The sequence below is a fragment of the Otolemur garnettii genome, unplaced genomic scaffold (assembly GCF_000181295.1).
Source record: "Otolemur garnettii isolate 467f Iridium unplaced genomic scaffold, OtoGar3 scaffold00108, whole genome shotgun sequence".
Classification (NCBI taxonomy): domain Eukaryota; kingdom Metazoa; phylum Chordata; class Mammalia; order Primates; family Galagidae; genus Otolemur; species Otolemur garnettii.
The window spans coordinates 5942871-5955511 of NW_003852503.1; the positions used below are offsets into that span (position 1 = coordinate 5942871).

The 12641-nt window shown below is 50.7% G+C and overlaps 1 protein-coding gene across 3 annotated transcripts in view; it reads right to left on the reverse strand.

Annotated features, from left to right (window-relative positions):
- Window positions 1-12641, reverse strand: part of PHLDB1 (pleckstrin homology like domain family B member 1) — a 53081-nt gene that overhangs the window by 36960 nt on the left and 3480 nt on the right. For all 3 annotated transcript variants that reach the window (XM_023517335.1, XM_023517334.1, XM_023517333.1), the window contains exons 2-6: window positions 10835-10993; window positions 8303-8463; window positions 7837-7917; window positions 7056-7179; window positions 5820-5990 (exon numbers count right to left, since the gene is read on the reverse strand). In XM_023517335.1, coding sequence (XP_023373103.1) covers window positions 5820-5990; window positions 7056-7179; window positions 7837-7896 — 355 coding nt within the window. In that variant the 5' untranslated portion in view covers window positions 7897-7917; window positions 8303-8463; window positions 10835-10993. The remainder of the gene's footprint in view (window positions 1-5819; window positions 5991-7055; window positions 7180-7836; window positions 7918-8302; window positions 8464-10834; window positions 10994-12641) is intronic.

Here is a 12641-nt window from a genome sequence, read left to right on the forward strand (position 1 = left end):
CACATCTGGAGGAGAAAAACTGGGCAAAGGAGAGGGTGGATCTCATCTCTGAGCGATGCAGAGGGGAAGCACCATGCACAAATAGATCACACTCATACACATTCATACAAACACGCACAGACTCACAGGCATACACACACACACAGCGCCACAACTACTGCCCTCCTGGCCACACAAATAGAATGGAATGGCCCAAGGGAGGCTGGGTGAAGGGAAGATGGAAGTAAGGGCCTTGGCTCTTCCCATCATAGACCCCTCTTGGCCATACCACGGACTCTCTTCATCCTAACCAGGACCTTTTAACCCAGTTAGAGGGAAATGAGGGAGGCGGGTCCCAAGGAGGGGACTGCCAAGCACTGGGAAGATGAGGTCTGCCCCTCCGAGAAGTGCTCCCAAGCTGTAGAAGCCTCACTTAAAAATGTTGAGGACACGTACAGTCGCGTGTCACAGCTTCAAGCTCCCAAAGACAGGCAGAGGTCCCCATCCCCCTCCTGGCGCCCACCCTCCCTAAAACACCCCTCCCAGCCAGAGCTTCTCCACACCCGACTGCCAGTGGCTGGCTGGCCGGTGGTTGAGGACTCACCTCCGAACCTGGACCTCCAGACTGCTCACCCTTGCTACCTCGGGCCCTCAAGGTCCCAAGCCCCCCGCCCGCCCGGGGCCTCTGGGTGGGGGGCGGGCCGACCTCCAGTTCCACCGGCTCCAGGCTCCAGGCTCCAAGCGAGCAGCAGCGAGACAGCGAGGCGGCGAGGCGGCGAGGCAGCCAGCAGCCGCCAATGCCCGGGTAGGGGCGGGCCGGCCACCAGCGGCAGGGGGAAGGGAGCCAGGGAGGGAGGGACAAAGGAGAGGAGGAGGGGAAGAGGAAGTGATGGAGGAGAAGAGTAGGGAGCTGGATGGAGAGGGCGGGGCGGGAGGATGCAGAGAGATAGCCCCTGGGATCCTGCCCCAGGGGCCGGAGGAAAAGTGGGGTGGGAAGAAAGGTTCAAGGAAAGTGACTTGAGGGAGGGAAAGACAAGGGCCAATACAGAAGCCAGAGGGTAACAAGCAGCGAGCAGGAAGGAGGGAAGCACAGGGAGGGTCTACTCAGAGCCCTCTGGTAGGAAGTCTGTGGCAGAGGCCTGGGGTCTCGCCCAGCCCAGCCCTGACCGGCTGTGTCACTGTGGGCCAGTCACATGCTCTGGCCTTAGATTCCTTATCTATAGAATGAGGAGGCTGGCCTCATGACCGCTGCCCGATGTCCAGCTCTGACATTCCAGGACTCCGTATGTAAGAGAGAGGGAAAGAGCAAGGACTCCACAGGATCCAACTAGGTCACGAGGTCCACCCTGGCCCTCAGCTTGCCACTGTGACAAGGTCACCCTGGCCTGGGAGTTCAGGCTAAATCAGTGCTCTGTGCAATGAAGGCAGCACTGAGTTCAACTCCTGTCTCCACCCTAAACACCTCCCCTACAAGCCCCACTCACCACAGCTCAGCCCTTGACCCAGGTGGACCAAGGCATTACCCTTTTATCCATCCTAAGGGAGCCAGCCTACTTCCTGGGGTCCTGGAAACCAATATTACCTTTCCCCAGCCACAAATTCCAGTTGGGCTAGCCCCAGTAAGGTACCCTTCCTATCAGTGAAACACAAGTATCTGCAGCTCCCAGGGTCAGACTGAGATTCTGAGCTAGGCAGGTACCTACCACCCAGCCAGGTTCTCTAGAAATTTCCTCTTGCCCCAGGGACCATTGCACCTGGGGTACCAGGACCTTATGGGCCACGTTGCATGTGCTTAACCGCTCACACAGCCTTACACACTGTCTCTCAGATATACACCAACCCTCTCTCAGTCACACTGATTCTGCCTTAACTACGCATACTCTGAGTCATACACTCTCATTAAACATATTTTCTTTTTTTTTGAAATAGAGTCTCACTCTATCACCATGGGTATAATGCCGTGGCATCATCATAGTTCACAGTAACCTCAAACTCCTGGGCTATGAAGCCTTGGCTCTTGCCTCAGCCTCCTGAGTAGCTGGGACTACAGGCGCCCACCACAATGCCTGGCCAGTTTTTCTATTTTTAGTAGAGATGGGGGTCTCACTCTTGCTCAGGCTGGTCTTGAACTCCTGAGCTCAAGCAATCCATCTGCCTCAGCCTCCTAGAGTGCTAGGATTATAGGCATGAGCCACTGTGCCCAGCCTTCGTTAAACACAACTTCCAATGGCCTGGTCTGGTGGTTCACACCTATAATCTCAGCACTTTTAGAGGCCAAGGTAGGAGGACTGCTTGAGGCCAGGAGTTCAAGCCCAGTGTAGGTAACAGAGCAAAACCCTGCTTCTCCAAAAAAAAACTTTATTTAGGGCAGCACTATGGTTCAAAGGAATAGGGCGCTGGCCCCATATGCTGGAGGTGGCAGGTTCAAACCCAGCCCCGGCCCAAAACTGCAAAAAAAAAAAAAAGTTTTATTTAATGATTCGGACATGGTAGCATGCACCTGTAGTCCCAGTTACTTGGGAGGTTGAGTCAGAAGGACCTCTTGGGCCAGGAATTCAAGGCTGAAGTAAGCTATGATCTCACCACTGTGCTCCAGGCTGGGCAATAGAGCAAGACCTCGTCTCTTAAGAAATACAAAAATAATAAACACACACACACACATTGTCTCTCACACACCTTTATTCTCATGCTCACATTCCTCCAGGCACCAACCTCCCTCTTAGGGACATACACACTCAGGCATAACTATTCTTTCACAAGGAAAGACTCTGAAATAAAAAGTCAACCTCCTTACAGAAATAATCGAGCAAATTTTCCACCTTGCTAAATAGCCCTCTACCCGACTTAACCACGCTGTCAACTGTACACACGTTCATTCACACACTCACATGTGTACACATATCTTATTCCCCTTTCGAAGGAAAAAGGAAGAACCATATAGGGTCAAATGCAAAATGAGGGGAGGCTTAAAAAAAAATCTCAGGAAGAGTGATTCATCAGTCTGGAAACTGTGATGGCCAGCTGGACAGACCCAGGCATACACAGAGGACGCCTGCCAGTGAGAAATAGGGCAGGAGGCAGACACAAAAAAGTGTAGCAAGGAGCTTTCCCTCTGCTCCCCTTCCTTGAAGCTTTATTAGTTAAGATCTTTATCAGTCTTATAACAGAGAAAGGTTGGAGGCTTCACTCCCAGTCTATAGAAGGAATAACTGGGTGGGAAAGGAAGAGCCTCAAAGTGCTGGATTCCAGAAAGAGGCAGCTGGATAACCCAGGAATGCTGTGTCCCCAGCCACTCCTCTACTGGCCCTCACACAAGCCCCTACCACCAGTAAGGGGATTAGAGAGTGGAAGAGACTTGGAGACTAAGGAGGGGAGCAAATGCTAGGACTCGATGGGGACCTAACTGTCTAGACAGCCTGGGCCCTGAGCTGGTGGCTTTCTGGGTCCCCCCCCACTTAGTCCCCTCCCAGATCTTTCATGTGGTCTGGCACTATGGTCCCAGGGTGGGGCAACCTAGACCCAGATTGAGATTCCCCTTCATTTCCTTGGTCCTATTCCCAGCTCCACCCCTTACTCTGTGGAGAAGAGGGCAGTGTAGGATCTGCCAAGAAGCCTGGGTATAGGGGGTGGAATCAGGATCTTCCTGGCTCCCTCATTCACACTCCCATGTTCCTAGCTCTGTGCTAAAGGTTGGCATCTGCTTTCTGCTCACCTCCCCCCTCTCCTGGTCCAGGCGTATTACTGCTGGAAGAGCCTGTCACTGCCATCTCTGCTTGTCATGAAGTGTGTCTCTCCAAGTTGCCTATGGCTGGGCACAGTGCCCAGAATGATGCATCTATGGGCTGGCCCAGCCAGATCAGGCTCCTTGTTATTCCCAGGGTAGTCTTTTGTTTTTCAAAGAAGAGGGTCCCCTCTACAAGGCCAGATAAAGGGAATAAGACAGGAAAAATGATCCTCTCGTAAATAATGCTCACAGATAGGCATATGGCCAAAAAATTCTCATATACCCATAGGAGTACACATGCAGACATTTTGGTACCATCAGTCCTGAGTTCACCCCAGCCGCCCACTTGAACACACTGATCTGTAAACACAAGGAAAGACACAAACACAGAGATACACAAGCCCAGAGTCACAAACACATCCGGAGGTACATAAACACACTCCAGTTATACAGACACACAGAGATAGCACATGCGCCCCCGAGCCACCCAGTTTCCAAGGAAACGCACTCCCAAGAATGTCCGGAGTGGGGCCAGGCAGGGCTGGGCTTGGTGCCTTGCTCCAGAGATGAGACAAGGAAACCCTCAGCTCCTGGAGCCCAGGGGAGGGGGAGGACGGGGAGAAGAACACCCATTCCTTTGTGCCTCTGCCTACCCCTCCACAGGCTGCCAAGCTTCTGAGACAGGCAAGCCCAGACGAGAAGGCTATGGGGAGGGGGGATAAAAGGAAGCAAGTTTAAGGTCAAAAGAGAGTGGGAGGGTACATACTTAACAGGGTGGGTCTCTGGCTGGGGAAGAGTTGGGGGTCACTGGGGCCACAAAAAAATGCTTCAGAATTCCACCTTGGCCCCAAGCCCTCCCTCTTCTCCGGGAGCTAAATGATGCGGTGGGCATGCTGGACAAGAGAGGCACACAGAACGTGGGTTCCTCCACCCATGGGAATGTGATGGATTTGGGGCTGACATGGTGGAGCTCGGCCTGCTTTGAACTTTTCCCTGCCTCTCTTTCCTGCTCTCACCTGCATGCTCCCAAATCTTGGCAAAAGATGCTCTCTCTAAGACTGAACGGGACTGTCAGGAACCCGATGCCATCATAGCTAAAGCCCCCATGTATGGTGGTTCCTCCTCTCATAACAAGTTGGAGATGTTGAAGCCTGGAGAAGGCAAGGGCCTGCCTACTGCTGCTAGTAGACCTGCCTCCCTGAAGTCAGTTGTTCATGCCCTACCCCTACCCAAAGGCAAGAAGAACAGAATGGGGCAAGGTCAGATCTCTTGGATCAGCTGTGAAGAGAGTGGCTCTGAGAGGCCCCCAAAGGATATAAACAAGAGAGGAGGAGACAGTGGAATAAGTGGAATTTCCACTGCATAGGGGCTTTTAGCCAGGAAGAGACCCCAGAAAACAATGCCTGGCCATCAGTTCCCCTGCTCAGAGCCAGGACTAGCCCAAAGCTCCCATCCTCTTGTTAACCTCACTTCTAACCTCCACCCAAATCTCCTTTTCTCATTCCCCTAAACTGATGATTCACTGTATGAATAGACACCCAGAACCCTGTTTCCAGAGTGAACACACCTGGTCTGTCAAAGTGCCACCTGGGCTAACCCTTACCTGCCTAGTAACCATAGTAATTAGGAGCTCAGTTTTAGAGCTGCCTTACACAAGGGAATGGCCTATTCATGACACAGAGCTGTCAACAGTCTTGTGATAGAAGCAAGCAAGTCATCAAAATTTGCCCTTGCCTCATCCTCATCAAGAGGTATTGTCCTCCTCTCCAGCTTCTCAAAACAATTCCCTCTAGGAGTGAAACAATGCCATTGATACCCTTCACTGCTGCTCCAACTGTTCTTCCCAAACCACTACTAACGACCACACCATGCCCCAGGCGCTCTGATAGCAGGAATCAGAACCTCTTCTCTGAGGTTCTGAGGAGACAGGTTGGGAGTGACAGGAGAGAAAAGTAGGTTGAAGACAAGTCTGGAAGCTGGAGGGGTTTGGATTGGTGTGTAGGCACATCCAGGTGCACCTGAGCAGCCCATGTCCAGTAAGGGCCACACAAAGCAGTTGCCATGGCAATCAGGCACAGGCTTTTAACCAGAGCCCCCTGTCTGTTTCAAGCCTTACCCTGAGTGAGCCGTGTGGGCTGTCGGACAGGGAGCCCATCAATAGTGCAGGCATTGCCACAAGGGTAGAGGGTGAGGGTGCCCCGCAGGTTCTCAATGTAGCAGTGCTCTGGAGCCAGGCCTGGCCCTTGCAGTGAGATGTCTCTGGCTGCAGAGCCAATCACTGTCCTTCCTGGAGACAAGAAACAAACTGAGTTAGAGGAGTGGTCCATGCAGAGGAGACAGAGACAGGGCACGGAGGGCCACCGTGGAAATATATTTCTGCCTACTCCCAGCATAATCTCTGCCTACCATTGGCCACCCCTATTTGGCCCCTGAACTTGATGGAGACAGTAAGTGATAGAAGCTCTTCTGGGACAGAGAAAACTCTGCCTGAGAATGAGAAGGCCCAGACTCCACAGGTAGATTAGAAAGGGTGCCTCTTTAGGGTGGTGCCTATGGCTCAAGGAGTAGGGTGCTGGCCCCACATACTGGGGGTGGTGGGTTTAAGCCCAATCCCGGCCAAAAAAAAATGGGTGCTTCTTTTCTGCAGACCTTCTCTTAGTCCCCCCCACTATCTCTCCCTATGTCCTTTTTCTTGTCCCTCTTCATCCTACCCACCCCTCTTCTCTTCTAAATCTCTCTCTCTCCTTCTTCTCTCCCTCCCTTCTGCCACCTGCAACCTCTCTCCTCCCTCACCCCCTTTCTCTTCAGTACAGTGGCTCTCCCCACTGCTTTGCAGAAACAGCCCCTCCCCCACTGGCAGAGCCCCTGAGACTGGTATTTGGAGAATGTGGGGAATGTAGTATCACCCAGGCAACAAGTGCAGCCAGGAGAGGAGAGAGGGAGGACAGAAGCTGAAAGGTGAAGGGGGCCATGCCAGGGCCTTATCCTAGGAGATCTTGCCCCCACTCCCATCTCTCCATTCACCACCTACCCTGCAGTGCAGTCTCCCAAGCAGGGCATTACCCAGGAGTGGGCCCCCCCTTTTTTCTTGGCCACCCTGGTTGCTAAGAGCAATGTGCTCTCCTGTTTCTTTCAAGACTCTGATCTTTAATCCCAGTCATGAAGCCAGGTTATCTACCAAAGAAGGTAGGCAATCTGGGGGGCAGAAACAAACCCAGTGGCGTGGGGAGGCAAGAGGTGAGCATGGCCAGCATGTAGCAAAAAGGCCCCAACACATGCAGGAGCTGGGCCTGGGACAGGAATGCCTAGAAGGATGGAGGGGTGGCAGGTGGGATGCCCTGACCACTCTTACCTTCCTCCAATGGCAGCAGGGTGATGGCAGTGCTGAGTCGCCCACTGCCCAGGCTCACCAGATGGGGTTTGTCCGTTTGTACTTTTAGCCCTTTGCCTGTCTCAATCAAGTCCAAGGGTCCTTTCTGCAGGTAGTAAGGGTGGAGGATGAGCATCATTAGAGACTCCAGACCAGCACCTTAACACCCTAGTCCCAGCACACTCTCCAGCCCTTGGCCCTCTCCAAATGGCTCTGAGGGTACCGAAAGGCTTAGCACAAAATCTTGCACAGAGCATTATTCCACTAAATTATAATTAGATCTGAATCTAGGCCACCAACTCTTCCCACTGGATTTATCTCTAGTCTTGGCTTAACTGCCCTTTTTGTTTATTAAAACAGAAACAAGGAGAAAGGGGTGGCAGGTGGTGGCAGGTAAGAAGGGGGGTGCTGTAGAAGAGGGCCAACTGAGCTCCCTGCGTATTTGACAGTGGCCATCCACTTGGCCACTGCTTGCCCCCACTACACTAAATTACAAGAGAGGGTAGAGGCATGAATCAAGGAGAGCGACACAGCCCAGGGTCAATCTGTAAAACGCTTCCTGACTTTCAAAGAGTACTTTCTGGGTAAACCAATTAACCTGATTCAAATAAAGATGGAGCTATTAATAGGTTTGGGACCTGGGGAAGGGCAGAGAATAACAGAACTGCTGCTCTAAACCTCAGGCCAGGACCACAAGGGGGTAGAAGTGCTGAGCCCATTCTCTTCAACAGCCCTCTTTCCTCATAGCCCTGACCCCACTCACCTGTACCATGGCCTGGGTCTTGCATCCAGGTCCTACCTGGTTCCTGTTGAGAGTGTCCATGGTCCTAGGGCTCCAGAGCACCTGTGGGCACAGTAGAAAGCAGCTGAGGTGGGGAGGCCGGGGCAGAAGAAGAAAAGGAGGCGGCTCTGTGATGGGGTTCCCCGGGCAGGGGCTGCACCAGCCACCATCATTCCCAGCACACTTATGCTAAAGGGAAAGTGCAAGCAGCTAGAGAACTTGGGCAGGGGCTGGGGAGGTGGTGCCAGGTCTCCAGCCACAGGATGGATGCCACAACACATCTGCCCTGGTGCTGGCCACCGTAAGCACAAACAGCCTTATGGGCCCAACCTATACGTCTATGCTTTCCTGCCCTGTGTTTCCCAGAACCCGGGTCTTGGCAGAATTTAAATTCCCTCACCCCCCCACCCCACTACCCAGGCCTGTAAGCAGGGTGGAGAAAATTTACCTTAGTGGGTAAAGCAGAATCCAGGGAAGAAGCCCCTTGGGAACACTAGTAGACAGAGGGCCTCCAGGCAGGTGGCAGGGCTAAAACAGAAGTTCCCTCCCAGACCTTTTCTTCTCTTCTCCCTTTGGCTCTTTTTCCCAGGGGTCTTAGTAGGATGTTTTCTTAAAGGAGACATAGAAGAAAAACTCAGCCATTCCTGCCCATCTCCATGTGTCTCCACTGCTACACCCTTTCTCTCCCAGAAAGCAACCTTACCCCAACAAGATGAGCTACATGGCTTGGTGCCCATAGCACGGTGGTTAGGAAGCTGGCCACATACACTGAGGCAGGCAGGTTCTAACCAGGGACCCTGGGCTCCCAGGTTTAGAATCAGGGCTCTCCTTGATTCTAAACTGATCTATAATCCCAGTGATGAAGCCAGGTTATCTACCAAAGAAGGTAGGCAATCTAGGGGGCAGAAGCAAACCCAGTGGGGTGGGGAGGCAGGAGGTGCTGAACAACATCTGCTAGAGGCAGGCCTGCTAAACAACAGTGACAACAGCAGTAAGAAAAAAAAATAGCCAGGCCTTGTGGCAGGCGCCTGTAGTCCCTGCTACTTGGGAGGTTGAGGCAAGAGAATCACTTGAGCCCAAGAGTTAGAGGTTGCTGTGAGCTATGATGCCAAAGAACTCTAACTCTACCAAGGGCAAAATAGTGAGACTCTGTCTCAAAAAAAAAAAAAAAAAAAAGAAAGAAAGAAGGAAAAAGAAAGCATAGATGAGCTATAAACATTCATGTAACTAATACTAGGAATATTGGGTTCTTAACTCTCAAGTTCTTTTTTTTTTTTTTGAGACAAGAGCCTCAAGCTGTCACCCTGGGTAGAGTGCCGTGGCATCACAGCTCATAGCAACCTCTAATTCCTGGGCTCAAGCGATTCTCCTGCCTTTGCCTCCCAAGTAGCTGAGACTACAGGTGCCTACCACAACGCCCAGCTATTTTTTGGTTGCAGCTGTGATTGGTGTTTGGCAGGCCCAGGCTGGATTCGAACCCACGAGCTCAGATATATGTGGCTGGCACCTTAGCTGCTTGAGCCACAGGCGCCAAGCCAGTCAAGTTCTTTTTTTTTTTTTAAATTTTGAGACAGTCTCACTATGTCGCCCTCAGTAGAGTGCGTTGGTGTCACAGCACCCTCAAACTCTTGGGCTTAAGCGATGCTCTTGCCTCAGCTTCCCAAGTAGCTGGGATTACAGGTGCCCGCCACAATGCCCAGCTCTTTTTTATTGCAGTTGTTATTGTTGTTTAGCTGGCCCGGGTTGAGTTTGAACCTGCCAGCCTCGTTGTATGTGGCCAGCACTATAACCACTGTGCTATAGGCACCAAGCCAACTCTCAAGTTCTTAACTGGCTTAGTGTGGGAGGAAGCTTAGGGCCCTTAGAACCAGGGTACAATAGTTTCCAGAGCCAGAATTTAAATTTCCTTACCCCCCACCCCACTACCCATCTCTCTCCCCCCGGCTCATGTTATTAGTATCTGAGAAATGTGAGAAAAGATGTTTGTGGGCCAGTTGTGGTGGCTCTTGCTTATAATCCTGGCACTCTAGGAGGCTGAGACAGGTGGATTGCTTGAGGTCATGAGTTCGAGACCAGCCTGAGCAAGAGTGAGACCCACCTGAACAGAACCAAGGCCCATCTCTACTAAAAATAGAAGAAGAAAAAATTGAGGCAAGAGGATCACTTGAGCCCAAGAATTGGAGGTTGCTGTGAGTTATAACGCCATGGCACTCTTCCCAGGGCAACAGCTTGAGACTCTCTCTCTCAAAAAAAAAAGGTGGCACCTGTAGCTCATGAGTTCAAGACCCACCTGAGCAAGAGTGAGACCCACCTGAACAGAACCAAGGCCCATCTCTACTAAAAATAGAAGAAAAAAAAATTGAGGCAAGAGGATCACTTGAGCCCAAGAATTGGAAGTTGCTGTGAGTTATAACGCCATGGCACTCTTCCCAGGGCAACAGCTTGAGACTCTCTCTCTCAAAAAAAAAAAAGGTGGCACCTGTAGCTCATGAGTTCAAGACCCACCTGAGCAAGAGTGAGATCCCCACCTGAACAGAAGCAAAGCCCATCTCTACTAAAAATAGAAGAAAAAAAATCAAGGCAAGAGGATCGCTTGAGCACAAGAATTGGAGGTTGCTGTGAGCTATAATGCCACAGCACTCTTCCCAGGACAACAGCTTGAGATTCTCTCTCTCAAAAAAAGAAAAAAAAAAAAAAAGGTGGCACCCATAGGGTGCCAGCCACATACACTGAGGCTGGCGGGTTTGAGCCCAGCCTGGGCCAGCTAAAACAACAATGACAACTGCAACAACAAAAAAAATAGCGGGGTATTGTGGTGGGTGCCTGTAATCCCAGCTACTTGGGAGGCTGAGGCAAGAAAATCACTTAAGGCCAAGAGTTTGAGGTCGCTATGAATTGTGACACCACGGGCACTTTACCTAGGGCAACAGCTTGAGACTCAGTCTCAAAAAAAAAAGAAGTTTGTGTACTGTATACTCACATGCCTAACCCGTGTCAACTTGCTAAGGTGAGAAACTTCCCATTGGCTGCTGAAATGTTATTAGGCAAAGTTGAGAAGAGGGTGGTGAAGGGGTGAGGCGGCAGACCCAGGAAGGCAGGATGTCCCTCCACTTTCTCTTCCAGCCATCTCCTAGGTGACCTGGAAAGGAAGTGGGGGCAGGAGCCAGGATTACAAGGAGTGTCTGACTCTGGCAGTGGGTCCCAAAGGCCTCAGCCATGGAGTTACTAAATTTACCCTCCTAGCTTCCACCCTTCCGGACCTGAACTGCATCATCTCCGTCACCATTTCCACCCAAGCTGGCGGAAGAGAGGCCGGAACACAGCCTGGGGCCCACCCCAAGACTGCCTGGGAAGAGTGGAGAAACAGACCGTTAACCTATACCAAGCCGCAAACTGGCCTGGCACCTCCTGAGATCCTGGCCATGGGGAAGAATTTCCAGGGACAAAGATTGCTGTACTGCTTCCTTAGACCCAGGAAAATCTCAGGAGGCAAGAGAGTGGATTGGGAAAGGGGAGTTTCTCTAAAGGAAGTGGGAAGAAAGGCAAAATAATAATGGTGAAAGAAAGGCATCATCCTTTAGTGGAAAGAGCTTTAGACTGGGATGCAAAAGCCTTAGATTCTACCCCGACTACATTATTCATTAGCCCTAAGATCTTGGAGAAGTTATTTAACTTCTCAGATCATCAAGTCATCCTTCTAAAAAATCGGAATAATTATAAAAAAGAAAAGATTGGCTCAGTGCCCATAGCACAGTGGTTACAGCGCCAGCCACATACACTGAGGCTGGTGGGTTTGAATCCACCCTGGGCCAGCTAAACAACAATGGCAATAACAACAACAAAAAAATAGTGTGGCAGGTGCCTATAGTCCCAGCTACAAGGGAGGCTGAGGCAAGAGAATCGCCTAAGCCCAAGAGTCTGAGGTTGCTATGAGCTTTGACATCACAGCACTCTACCAAGGGTGACATAGTGGTGGGACTCTGTCTCAAAAAAAAAGAAAAGGTTGTCTGGATCAGTGCTTGCCTGGGGCTAGGTATGGAACAGGAGTGAGTATAAATGGGTACAAGCTTTTTTTTTCCTGTGTGAATGTGATAGAAATATTGTAAAATTAAATTGTAAGGATGGTTGCATAGCTTTGTAAATACAATATCATTGAATTGCACACAAATTTATGCTTTATGAGATATAAATTATATCACAGTAAAGCTTTTTAAAAATTTTGTATTTATTTATTTATTTGAGACAGCACCTCAAGCTGTCACCCTGAGTAGAGTGCCATGGCATCACAGCTCACAGCAACCTCAAACTCTTGGGCTTAAGTGATTCTCTTGCCTCAGCCTTCCGAGTAGCTGGGACTACAGGTGCCCACCATAATGCCTGGCTATTTTTTGGTTGAGTTGTCATTGTTGTTTGGCAGGCCTGGGCTGGATTTGAACTCACCAGCTCTGGTGTATGTGGCTGGCGCCCTAGTCGCTTGAGCTATAGGTGCCAAGCCAAAGCTGTTACTTTAAAAGAAAAAGAACAGTCTGAAGATTCAGGTATTTCATATATGTGTGTATATATATATGTGTGTGTGTGTATGTGTGTACACACACCTTTTTTCTTTTCTTTTTTTTTCTTTCTTTCTTTCTTTCTTTTTTTTTTATGAGACAGAGTCTCACTCTGTTGTCCTGGGTAGAGTGCTGTGTCCTCATCACAGCTCACAGCAACCTCAAACTCTTGGGCTGAAGCAATCCCCTTGCCTCAACCTCTGAGTACCTGGGACTACAGGCGCCTGCCACAACTCC